The 13,382-nt window shown below is 40.8% G+C and overlaps 1 protein-coding gene across 5 annotated transcripts in view; it reads right to left on the reverse strand.

Annotated features, from left to right (window-relative positions):
• The window catches only part of DNAH8 (dynein axonemal heavy chain 8), a 358,350-nt gene that overhangs the window by 266,321 nt on the left and 78,647 nt on the right, over positions 1-13,382 (reverse strand). For all 5 annotated transcript variants that reach the window (XM_070074115.1, XM_070074114.1, XM_051854776.2 and 2 more), the window contains 6 exons: positions 12,571-12,768; positions 10,120-10,196; positions 8,272-8,371; positions 7,563-7,682; positions 5,276-5,411; positions 693-880 (listed from right to left, as the gene is read on the reverse strand). In XM_070074115.1, coding sequence (XP_069930216.1) covers positions 693-880; positions 5,276-5,411; positions 7,563-7,682; positions 8,272-8,371; positions 10,120-10,196; positions 12,571-12,768 — 819 coding nt within the window. The remainder of the gene's footprint in view (positions 1-692; positions 881-5,275; positions 5,412-7,562; positions 7,683-8,271; positions 8,372-10,119; positions 10,197-12,570; positions 12,769-13,382) is intronic.

Genomic DNA, 13,382 nt, shown 5'->3' on the forward strand with positions numbered 1-13,382 from the left:
GACAACATGCACGAGGAACATCTATCTGAAGGAACACCTGTGCAGCCCCCGAGAGAGCCGGCCAGTGGTGTGCCGCTCCCCCGCGGAAGTGGGGAAAGTGGCAGGGGGAACCGCCCTTCCACGGAGGTGGAAGGGACGGTAGCCAACCCGGGAAGAACCAGCAGCAAACCCGGGAAGGGCCGAGCAGACGAAAGAACAATGCAGGGTCCTGTGTCGTTCCTCCACGAAGAGGGGGAGCGACAATAGTAACAAATTTTCCTTCAGTATCATGTTAGCCCAACTGCAGGGATATATTTTTATTTTACAAAAAACTCAATTCAAAAAGAATTAGAGGGGCCAGTGCTGTTGTATAGCAGGTAGAGCCGCCGCCTGCTGTGCTGGTATCCCATATGGGCACTGGTTCCAGTCCCAGCTGCTCCACTTCTTATCCAGCTCTCTGCTATGGCCTGGGAAAGCCGTAGAAGATGGCCCAAGTCCTTGGACCCCTGCACCCACGAAGGAGACCCAGAAGAAGCTCCTGGCTCCTGATCAGCACAGCACCAGCCATTACAGCCATCTGGGGAGTAAACCAGCAGATGAAAGACCTGTCTCTCTCTGCCTCTGCCTCTCTGTAACTCTACTTTTCAGATAAAATAAATTAAATATTTTTAAAAAATTTATAAAAAAGAATTAGAAAACATAATCTATCTTACCTGCAAATACAGTTTGTCTGATTTCAATTTATTTTCCAACTTCAGGATTTTCTTTGCCTGTTCTGGGACATCCAACTTCATTTTTATCATGCATTTAGTTTCCCGAACAACTTCCAAAATTTTGGGATCAAAATTAACCAGCAATTTCCCTGTTTCTGGATGTCGCACAAAAAGTGTGGCTTGTAAGGCTACAGGAAAATAAAAGATTGTTGGCTTCGCTTATTCTGGATTTCTTGTCTGCAGCCACTGCTGTTCACATGCCCACTTCTTAAGTCAAGGACAAGAGTTTTGGATGCCCCAAGTGCTGAGGCGCAATATATGACATATGGTAAGTACTTGAAATTTAGACAACAGACTGCAGTGTCCGCAGTGCCATCAGATCAGATCCAGCAAGATAAAACTTAAGCAAGAACTGATGGCCTTTGTGCTGTGAAGGGCAATATTTTTCTGAATGGGTCAAAGAGAGCTGTAATACAATAAGTCAGTGCTGGTTTATTTCTCTGGATTGTGAGTTAACCTCTGAAAAATGGACATGGGAAGAACTCTAAAAGATGACACACCTCCTAGGTCTCAAATCCTTTTCCACACCTGACCCCAAACTGGCTTCTTCAAGGAGGCTGATCTGAATTAAATCTCCAATCTGAATTTCAGATAACTAGGCTCAATATCAATAAGAAATATTTATTAACCTACTGAGTTGAGAACACCTAACAAGGAAGAGGGAGACTTCTTTTTATACTACCTCTAACATGAACATCATGCATACAAATAGGCATTTTCAGATACACTTTTTGTCATGAATTGAAGTGTGAAATCCTGAACAGTCTTAAGTTATTTATTATCCTAGCACGAACAGCCTTAAGTTATTTATTATCCTAGCACGAACAAAACTCTTACAGACTGTATGTGTGAATTTGAGCTACATCGTATATGAATAAACAATACTAACATGAGATTTCATTATAATCACAAAGCTTCCAAGCCTCACTTTGCTTCACATGATATGGCTGCATCTACTTTCTAGGAAAATAAAATATACTGTATATCCCTTTGAAGTGAGTTCACTTTTCTTCATCAGATAAAATTAGTCATGATGTAGATCTCAACAATGCAGGTTTCATAAGAATTTCAACCAAAAATTTTATCTAACTCATTAGGAATCTTTCAAAAGTTGGGTTAGACAGCACTCTGGCCTCAGAATCAGCCCTTAAGGCATTCAGATCTGGCTGAAGAGCCCATGAGAGTATTTTAGGCATGGAAAGCCAAGACACTCTGGCAAAAAAAAAAAAAACAAAAAAAACAAAAAAAAACAAAACAAAACCAAACCACCAAACCTAAATGAAAGATCTCTGCAAGTGAGATCCCAGTGGAAAGAACGGGCCATCAAAGAAGGAGGTACCTTTCTCTGAAGGGAGGAGAGAACTTCCACTTTGACTATGGCTTTGTCTAAATAAGATCGGAGTTGGCAAACTCAAAAGGCTTCCATAGCCTTGGCAACTCATGACAAGAGCATAGGGAGATTGCTGACGCCATAAACAACAGGAATCACTGTGCACTTACTCCTCATGAAGGATCTCTGTCTTTAATGTGTTGTTCAATGTGAATTAATGCTATAACTAGTACTCAAACAGCATTTTACACTTTATGTTTCTGGGTGGGTGCAAACTGTTGAAATCTTTACTTAATATATACTAAATTGATCTTCTGTATATAAAGATAATTGAAAATGAATCTTGATGTGAATGGAATGGGAGAAGGAGCAGGAGGTGGGAGGGCTGTGGGTGGGAGGGAAGTTATGGGGAATGCCATTGTAATCCATAAGCTGTACTTTGGAAATTTATATTAAATAAAAGTTTAAAAAAAAAGAGAGAGAGAGAGATTGATTTTCATCCTCTGATTTACTCCACAATGGCTGCAATGGCCAGGGCTGGGCCAAGAAGAAACAAGAGCCAGAGCTTATTCTGGGTCTCTCACATGGATGGCAGGAGTATGTGGGCCATCTTTCTTTGCTACTCCCAAGCCATTAGCAGGGAGCTCGATCAGAGGAGGAGCAGCTGGGACTCAAACCGGTGCCCATATGGCACGCTGGCACCATAGGCAGTGAGTGGCTTAACCTGCTGCACTCAGTGCCAGCCCCACCTTGGGAAGTATTTACATACAGCAGTAGTTTGAAGACTGCTGCCCTACTACAGTGTCACTTGCCAAAGTGGTATAAAATAAAAATAAACGTTCCCGGCTGGCGCCGCGGCTCACTAGGCTAATCCTCCACCTGCGGTGCCGGCACACCGGGTTCTAGTCCCAGTCGGGGCGCCAGACTCTGTCCTGGTTGCTCCTCTTCCAGGCCAGCTCTCTGCTGTGGCCCGGGAGTGCAGGGAGGATGGCCCAAGTTCTTGGGCCCTGCACCCGCATGGGAGACCAGGAGAAAGCGCCTGGTTCCTGGCTTCGGATTGGCGCAGCGCCAGCCGTAGTGGCCATTAGGGGAGTGAACCAACGGCAAAAGGAAGACCCTTCTCTCTGTCTCTCTCTCTCTCTCACTAACTCTGCCTGTCAAAAAAATACATATAAATAAATAAATAAATAAACGTTCCCCTTTGGTATAAGATAAAAAAAAAGTTGGGTTAAAAACCATTTGTCCTCAAAATAAATTCCAAAATAGAGTTTGAACATTCATGTAACATAGCACGTCTTCCTTAAGACTGCAATGGGCATGACTAGAAGGACAAACAGGTCAGGAAGACTGAGACACAAATCATTCCGCATGAACCGTCCTCAGAGGAATGTTACAGGTCAACTACTATCAGCACCAGGTCTCCAGTTATTATGCCAAGTTCCTATAGAGTCACATGTAGTCACACCAACAGAACAACAGGAAGACTTCCATGGCAATCCATTTCTGATGGTCTGTGTTCCTCATTAAGGAATGCTACTTTAGGCAAGGGCACCTCAAAAAAGGCTATGGAAAAATCATTTCAACTGATATTCTCTATTGATACTAGAAAACTCAATAGAATTGTTATTTATCAATGATAGCTGCTCTCTACTCTTTGGACATTTTTAAAACATTTAAAGAGCTCTCAAGCATGCCTGTATAGGTTTTGGCACTTTTAGAAGCAGTACAATGTAACACTTCAGGGGATGAATTCAAAAGCCTGACCACCTGAACGTGAATGCTACTTCCGCCACTTCCTAGAGCAGTGATCACGTAACCTCTCCGTGCCTCAGTTTCCTCGTCTGTATGTCAAACGAAAATAATCATAGGTCCCTGTAAGGTCACTATTAGGATGAGGGAAATTAACTGAAGTGCTTGGACAAAGCCTGGCATGTGGCAAGCATTGCATAAATGTCAGCCATGGTGATTACTTAAAGGATACAAGATCAAACAGACAAACACGTTATCCTTGGAGTGTGTAGGGGCGATAAGATGGACATTTAGAGCAGTAAGCACCCTGAGAATGAGCCACAATAAAAGGTAGAGGCCTGGGGAAGAAGTTATTTTCTTCCTGGAAGAATAATAAAGGTTTCATGGCGCAGGTAATCCTTCAGCTCATTTTTGAACATGTGCTGGTGACAGGAAGGGCACTGGGAGCAGAAAAACCAGCAGGACAAAAATACACAAATGTTCATGGTGCTGCAGTAGCAAAACATACAGGCTCCATATTTTAGCTGCTGAAAATTCTCTTTTGTCTTTTCCATAGTGAGAGTCTGAAGCTTCTCGTGAATGCTCCTTTGAGAGTATGGCAGGCTTTTATTAGAACCCAGGGTCCTACCACACACCACAGTACCCAGGAACAGCTGGGCCATTTGAAGTGTTTATTATAGGCTTAACTACAGTGCCAGCTGGGGAAGACACCATGCAGAATCAGGTCGCAGGTATGCGGTGAGGTAAAGACCTAGATAGAACTGAAACACAAGGGTTCTGGACAAAGAGGCAGAAGTAGGAACAGCACCTCTCACCATCACACCCAGCTTTCCACCCACTGAACTGGGCTTCCTGAGCCTGCGACTCTGCTCTGCCAAAGTTGAGATTCTGGTTTGGGAGAAAGAAACCTTTCTACTAAGGGATGCAGTAAGGAGTCTACCAAGGTCATAGATAAGAGCTTACAACTGAAGTCATGATTAGGAGCTTAAGGTTAGGATAGGGATGTAAACCCTTAATGCTCCATATCATTTGGCATAGGGCTGAAGCCATCATTTGGGATGTCTGCATCCCAGGTCAGAGTGCCTGGATCCGAGCTCAGACTCTGCTTCCCGTTTCAGCTTCTTGCTGATTGCACCCTGACACCCTGAGAGGCAGTAGATGATGATGGCTCAAATACCTGGGGAGACCCAGATCGATTTCCTGCTCCTGGCTTCAACCTGGCCCAGTCCTGGCTGTTACGGGCATTTCAGGAGTGATCCAGCAGAAGGGAGAGCGCTCTGTCTCAATATATCTGTTTGTCTACCTGTCTGCCTCTCTCTCTCTCTCTCTCTCTCTCTCTCCCCCTTCTAAATAAATAAATATTTTAAAATTCTCCAGAACCACAATCTTATTCATAATCACCCAAGTCCTACACCTGAGCCTCACCACACAGTCTTATACACACCATACTGTATCTGTGAAATCTCTCTGATCCATGCCGTGTGGTAGATCACCTCAAACTCCACCAGCACATAGGAGATTTTGTTATATTGACGGATAACAGCTTTACCTTCCGAACTGGACAAAATTTCTGAGTTCTTCTGTTGTTTTTAAGAGAAAAAAAAAGGTGCATTTTAAAATTGATGACTGTTTTCCTATCAAAATTATAAAACTGTTTTAAATGACATAAAGGAATTATGCTACCGATATAGAGTCTGCCTCAGAATAAACCAGAACAGGGGAAGCCCACACAAGCTAGAGATAGGAGCAGGGAAACAGGATCAGTAGAGAAGGAACCTTGGGAAAGGAAAGAAAGGAATAAAAAAGAGAGCTCTCTAGCCCTATAGACAGCCCCAGGCATTAAGTGTCTCTACCTCCAATGCTCTAGTATCTCCCCACTTTTTCTGGACAAGTTACAATTGATTTTTCTTGAAGTATGAATATCAAGGCAAATTTCAAAATTCCAGCACCAGAAAAGGAGCCATATATCAAAGAATAAAATCCAATCATTTTATTCAAAAATCTAAATAAAGTCGGTGCTTTATATGGGGTTCAGATGTCCACACCCACATCCGAATGCCCAGGTACAATTCCCAGCTCTATCTCCTGACTCCAGCTTCCTGCTAATGCTGACCCTGGAAGGCAGCAGTGATAGCTCAAGTAATTGGCTTTCTGCGTAAGTACATGGAAAATTCAGATTGTGTTTCCAGCTCCTGGTCCTGCCCAGGCCTAACCCCAACCACTGTGAATCTGGGAAATGAGCCAGCAGATGGAATCTTGCCTTTTTTTATTATTTATTTTGCTTGAAAGTCAGAGTTACACAGAGAAGAAGGAAGCAGAGAGAGAGAGAGAGAAAGGTCTTCCATCTGCTGCTTCACTCCCCAGTTGGCTGCAATGGCTGGAGCTGTGTAGCCAGGAGCCAGGAACTTCTTCCAGGTCTCCCACGCGGGTGCAGGAGCCTAAGGACTTGGGCCAAATTCTACTGCTTTCCCAGGCCACAGCAGAGAGCTGGATTGGAAGTGGAGCAGCCAGGACTCGAACTGGCACCCATATGTCATGCCAGCACTGCATGCGGCAGCTTTACCCACGACACCACAGCACTGGCCCCGGAATCTTGCTTTTTCTGTCTGCCTATCTCCACCTCTCAATTAAGTAAATGATTATAAAATTAAAAATTGAAAAATTTAGGTTTAGATACAAAGTTTAGGTTTAGATCCAACAGGACAATCTCTGCCTGGCCACTACAACAGCAGTCAAACAGAAATGGCAGAAACTTAAATAGCTAAGAATGCTTAAATAATAAAATTCCTTGCAAGGTTACTATTCTATAGTTATTTTCTGTATCTAGGCGTAAGACACAACATCAAGCAAACCAACTCTACTCTGCTTCCCTAACTCTTAAATAAAAACAAAACAAAGACAAACTGGCATTTTCAGAATGTCAACAGAGCTTAAGACTGTCCTGTTTTGTCTCCCCCCCCCCCCCCCAGAAATCTAATCAACTTTAGGACATGGAGAATGAAAATGCTCTATTATGCCCTGTCTAGATCTTGGTTCTTCAAATAGGAATACGCTCTGAGTCTATCTACCCCATCATTAAACATATACCAGTGGCCTATCTGTCCATGTACAGACATAAGCTGCAGCAGTAGACCTGCATTTTATTGTGTTTTCAAAAAAAAAAACTGTTTTTTAATAGCCTTTATATATTGTCCTGAGTTATTAAAAGACTTAATGTTTTAAGATTCACCAACTTGATACACTGGCTTATCTGCTAAACATGAAAGAATGGACTTAGTTTTTCCCAAGCATAGTTATAGGCTAAATTTCTTTTGATGAGAAAATAATTGGCTATCAAGGCTGGCATTGTGTTGCAACAGGTTAAGCTGCCGCCTACAATGCCAGCATCCCATGTGAGGGTACCAGTTCGAGTCCCACTTCCAACCCAGTTTCTGGCTAATGTGCCTAGAAAATCATCAGAAAATTACACAGGAACTTGAGTCCCTGCCACCCATGTGGGAGACCTGGATGGAGTTCTTGGCTCCTGGCACAGCCTTGGCTGTTGTGACCATTGGGGAGTGAACCAGTGGATGGAAGATCTTTCTATCTACTTTTCCAATAAATAAATCTAAAAAATAAAACTAAGAAAGAATTGGCTCTAACAACTTTATTGAGTATGTTACAGGATCTAATATATTTATTGTATCAAAACCACCATAATCCACACCTCATAAATTTTACTATTGGCTTACAAAGAAATAGTTGATGGGCTCGCTTATCCGGCGATAGAGCTGTCTCACCCAGAGTATTTTCCCTGCTATTGGGGGCATGTTGCGAGCAAGAGGGGGATCATCTTTTTGAGAGTGATACAGCTGAAATGAAAAATACGGCATTAAGGTCTGAATTCAATGGAGAAGGCAAAAAAAAATATTCAGTTTTATCTGTATTGTTTTACCATTATTCACAGGTTGCATACACAGGGGGTAGTCAATAAAATGTAAATGTAATTCAGAGATAACGTGAGGCTCAGAAATGATGATATTTACAATATATAACACTTAGTTCTCTTTTCACCTTTATTTCCTATTACGTGTTTTTTTCCCCTGTCCTTATCCCAAATTTTAAGAAAGCAGTTAAGAGGGAAGACAAAGCTACATTATATCTCTCACAATATTCTCCAGAGCCCCTGTTTCTGTATGCAAAATTATTAATTCAAACAGGCTTTGCTATGCACACACCTGAATATTGTAGCAAAAATAGTTCTTAAAAGCAAAGAGGTGTCAACTGGCTATCCAGTGACACACCTGTCTGCACCTTCCCATGTATACAAGGAGCATCCAAAATGTTCATCAGGAAAAGGATCATTCCGAAAAACTTGGTACCAAAGAATGACGGCATATACTTTCAGTTTTGTTTCCTTTTGTACTAATGTCCTATCCTGTGAATAAAGATGATACTTGCCTTCTTAGTAGCTTCAAGTTCAGCCACGTAACACTGAAGAATTCGCTCAATTGTGTGGTTGATTTCTAACTGAAGACAAGGGATGTTCAGCTTCTGAAACCTGCAAGTAATTGAAGCTAATTAAAAAGCCAATCAGAAATATACTTAAAATGCTCCAGAGTTCTAAATATCTATGCACTCATTTGACAAACATTCAAACCAGGCTTCATACATTGTCCCAGGATACACAGTGAGTGATGAGTAGGACGGGTGTGGTCTCAGCCCTCCTGGAGTTTACGGTTATTTTATGAAAAACACAGCTATCAGCCAAGAGTTATACAAATCATTACTTACACGACGAGGTGCTGGGAATGCCTGTAACAGAGGAACCCAGCCAACTCTGGGAAGTCAAGACAGACTTTCCCGAAAGAATGTTTAAATAGAGATTAAAGAAATGAGTAGGGAGTCGGCTTAGCAAAGATGGAGGAGAATACACTGAAGGTGACTCTGCCAACGTCTGCTCACATAATTCCAAATAACCACAATCAAAATGACTGTTAGACAAGCGTCACTTCTACTTAGTGACTAAGGGACACACAGGAAGTACAAAAACCATTATGTTCTGATAACTGAACTGACATCAGTGTATTACAGGTAAAGAGAGACAAAAGGAAACAGAGAAGTTGCCAATGGTACCAACTATGCAGTGCTCTCACTCTCACTCATCAACATCATTTACGTCTGCACTGACTTTTTTTTTTTTTTTGTATTTTTTTTTTTGTTTTTTTTTGACAGGCAGAGTGGACAGTGAGAGAGAAACAGAGAAAGGTCTTCCTTTGCCGTTGGTTTACCCTCCAATGGATGCCGCAGCCAGCGCACTGCGCTGATCCGATGGCAGCAGCCAGGTACTTATCCTGGTCTCCCATGGGGTGCAGGGCCCAAGCACTTGGGCCATCCTCCACTGCACTCCCTGGCCACAGCAGAGACCTGGCCTGGAAGAGGAGCAACCTGGACAGAATCCGGCGCCCTGACCGGGACTAGAACCCGGTGTGCAGGCGCCGCAAGGCGGAGGATTAGCCTAATGAGCCGCGGCGCCGGCCCTGCACTGACTCTTAAGATGGTCTCTCAGGGTATGAACCATTGTCACAGAGATATGGATGTGGTGCAAAACCAGACCCAAACCCAGACCCACTGGACATCATGTAAGAATTCCTAAAGGGTTCTTGATGTGAGACTTAGACCCTCCCTGAACCAGAAGCCTCTAGTCCAATTCATCCTCTGTTTGAGAATACCCTTTCCCAAGGGGCATGCTGCCATCAGGAATAGAGGGAAAGAAAAATGGAAGGCGAGATGTTAGGAGCTCTTGCTACAAATAAAAGAGGGAGTAAGTATGTGAGATAACTAATATATTAATTGGCTTGTTTATGGAAATCATTTCACTATGTTCATCAAAACATCATGTACCCTTTAAATACATGCAATAAAATTTTTTAAAAGAAGACACAAGAGTCCTTAGGAGGGAAAATGAAATTGCTAGGATCTATTACCCTTACAAATTCTCACTTCTGGAAATTCTTTCAGTATGTAGAATTAGACATTATTTGTTTCCTTTCCAATAAACACATATGAAACTAATCCAAGGATATGACATAGCTGAAGGGGAAAATCATGTGAACTAATTTCATTTTCTTACTGAAAGACTTCCAGTTACAAAGAAAAGAAATCATGCTATATTTCAAGTGTTTACCAATCTATTTAGGAGGTCTTAATGTTATGGGAGAAACTTGCAAGAACATCTTATTTGAAACTGTGTTTTCAGATACACAGCTGCCTCACTAGAAGCGCCCAGACTCAGGGTTCTATAAATACCTTTGAAGCAACTGGAGAGCCTGCTGGGAAGATAGTATTTTTCCAAAAGTGCTGTTCATAAACGCCTGTATTTGCACCTAAATGAAATATTAGCATTTAAACAACGTGAGTACTAAGGAGATTTGGTTTTTAACAATAATTAATTCTATACAATCAAAATAAACTCAAACACATCCACCACATAAGCATCTAGAATCGCACTGTCCAGTAGGGTGGCCCCTGGTCAGGTGGGTCATTCCTTGGAAGTGAGATGTTTGTAAGTATAAAATACAAACTAGAGTTCAAAGACTTAGTACAAAAAAAATGTAAAATATTTCATTAATGATTTTTATGCTAATAACATGCCAAAATTGTAACATTTTGAATAGAGAGGGATAAAGTATATTATTAAAATTAATTTCATCTGCTTTTACTTTTATTCATGTGGTTACTAGAAAAATTACAATATCCTATTAGGCTTACATTTGCAGTTTAATATTTATTGGACATCACTGCAGCTCTGAAAAATCTGAGGAGGAATAAGAAGCAGAAGATGTTCTTCCAAGACTCCAAACATAGCAGTGAACTCTAAACTCGTGGTACCCAAAAGATGGGAAGGCATCACTTGCAAATTACTTTACATGAACACCCATGAATCAATCATTGCAAAGGAAGGAAATTAAAACTGACACTTCAAGCAAATTATGTAACCATCAAATGGTTAGTATGGGCTTTAAATTCACTGAAGGCTAAAATTTGTATCTAAGACCACAACAAAGTCTTTATGACATATAATGTTTATTTTTAATGTGTTTTCTTATTTTTTTTACAATTTAAATTGTTTAAATTTTTAAAATTTGTTTATTTTTTTGAGAAAGAGAGAAATTTCCCAACTGTTGGTTCATTCTCCAAATGACTATAACAGCCAGAGCTAGACTAGGCTGAAACCAAGAACCATGAACTCCATCTGGGTGTCCCATGTAGGTGGCAGGGATCCAAGCACTTGAACCATCATCCACTGTCTCCTACTCCTAGGGTGCACCTTAGCAAGAAGCTGGAATCAGAAGCAGAGACAGGACTCCAACCTAGTTATTCCAATACAGGATACAGGCATCCCTAGTGGCATCTTAACCACTAGACCAAATGCCTGCCTCAATTTTTATGAAATAAATCATAAAAATAATGTAAGAGATAACAAGGTTTTTTTTAAATGTTCATTTCCATCAATATTTAACTCCCAAAGCATTTTGGAAGCAAACTGCACCCTACCCAATTAGCCAAATGCTAAAAGGAATAACTAAAATATATCTTAATATCAAAGAGGTTAACTTTCAAAAAGATGAAGAGAAATCTACACCAAAAACAAATATTGATACTGTTAGAGTTTAGGATTTTGGAACTTTCTTATTTATATTTCCCAGTTTATATAAAATATAGTTTTGAAAGTATTTTTAAGTAAGTGAAGAAAAATGTGATTTATTTCTCACTTTCATAGCAAGAATTTCAGACTCAAAAGGTGTAAAGTATGTGCTTGTCCCTTCCTCGACTTCCAGAACATTCTGTAGCAAAAAGGAGACCATTCCCTGAAGCTAAGCTGGGGTTAATAACAGTTTTCAATAAAAGAGTAACTGAGATCATACAAGACCACAAGCTGAGAGAGAAATACGCCACAGCCTCATCTGACATACTGCCTGGCTACCCTTCATTCCTCTGGAGTGTAACACACATGAGGGCCTCTTAGGGACTATACATTGGGCCAAAGAGAGAGTGATCCATCTTTCCAATCTGTTCACACTTAGGACAAAGAATAATGGTTTCAAATTCTCTCTTAGACTGGAAAAATGACATTGGCTCTTTGCACAACAAAAATCGAAAACAAATTTTAATGTAAATTAAAAATGAACCCTAGCTACAATAGCCCTTTGGGCATTGGTTATTCAATACCATCTTTTGTTGGATACGCTCATTTTTCATTTTAAAAATGATGGAACATATTTTGTGCACTAGTTTAAAAGTTATTTATACTGTAAACATTTTTTATCGATTTTCAAGAATAATTAAAAATAAACAATAAGTATGTGAACATTTACTATATGTGAATATTTACAATGGTATTAGACAATACTATTGATTACTTTTCATCTTTTTTTTTTAAGATTTATTGATTTGGAAGGCAGAGTTACAGAGAGAAAGAAGAAAAGAAAGAGAGATCTTCCATTTGCTGCTTCATTCCCCAGATGGCTGAAACTGTTGGGGCTGGGCCAGGCTAAAGCCAGGAGCCAGGAACTTCTCCCAGGTTTCCCACATGGGTGCAGGGGCCCAAGCCCATAGGCCGTCTTCCACTGCTTTCCCAGCTGCATTAGCAGGGAGCTGGATCTGAAGTGTGGAGCAGCTAGGACATGAACTGGTACCCATATGGCATGCTGGCCCCTACTTCTCAGCTTTAAAGTAACAGTACATAGGATAACTTACCTCTAAACCATTGATTTTTGTCATGAACTCGATGAAATCTGTGTCAAATTCTGTCCTTCTTGGATCCAGAATGTCATATTGTTTTTTCTTAACCCCTTGATAAATATTTTTGAATTTTATTGCCAAAATATCTATTCCTTCTATTGTAGAATTACTCAAGGCTGAATATGTTTGCACAACAGTTATCATCTCTGTAATCTTAAAAAGAGAAGTATGGCTTTATTTTTTTAAATGAGATATTATGCCCTTTTCCTAGAATAAGCTGTTAATGAATCATTGATTAAGAAAACAAACCAATAACCAGAAAACAATTTCAATAACCTGGAATCATTTAGCTAAAACCAACCCAAAGAGATAAAACAGAAGATAAATCTCTGTCACCAGACATCACTTCTCTTAGCTTATTTGAGACAGATGACATCCTATTAACTCTAGAGAGAGTTCACAACTTTCATTTTATTCTAGAATTTCATCACTTTGTCACTGTGGCCAGGAGTTGTTATGGGAACATGGCTAGATGGCTTCAGCATTTTATTCTTGAGTACCTTCTGAAGATCATTTCACTGGATCACTGGGTTCAAAAGCTCTACCACTGTTGTTGGCCCTCACCATAGTTCTGATATGTATTACCTTAGCATAAATCCACCTGTGTTCTCTTTGGCACCTTCATTCAGGTAAAGGACTGGCCCCAAAAGCCTATCGAATGACAGCAATCTCTTCTGGTTCCTGAAGAGCCCTGGGAAAGCCTCCTAACGGGCTGCCTCCACATCAGTGCACCACCACCACCTACCTCACCAGAAACAAATCTCTTA

Source organism: Oryctolagus cuniculus, chromosome 5 (genome assembly GCF_964237555.1).
Source record: "Oryctolagus cuniculus chromosome 5, mOryCun1.1, whole genome shotgun sequence".
Lineage (NCBI taxonomy): Eukaryota > Metazoa > Chordata > Mammalia > Lagomorpha > Leporidae > Oryctolagus > Oryctolagus cuniculus.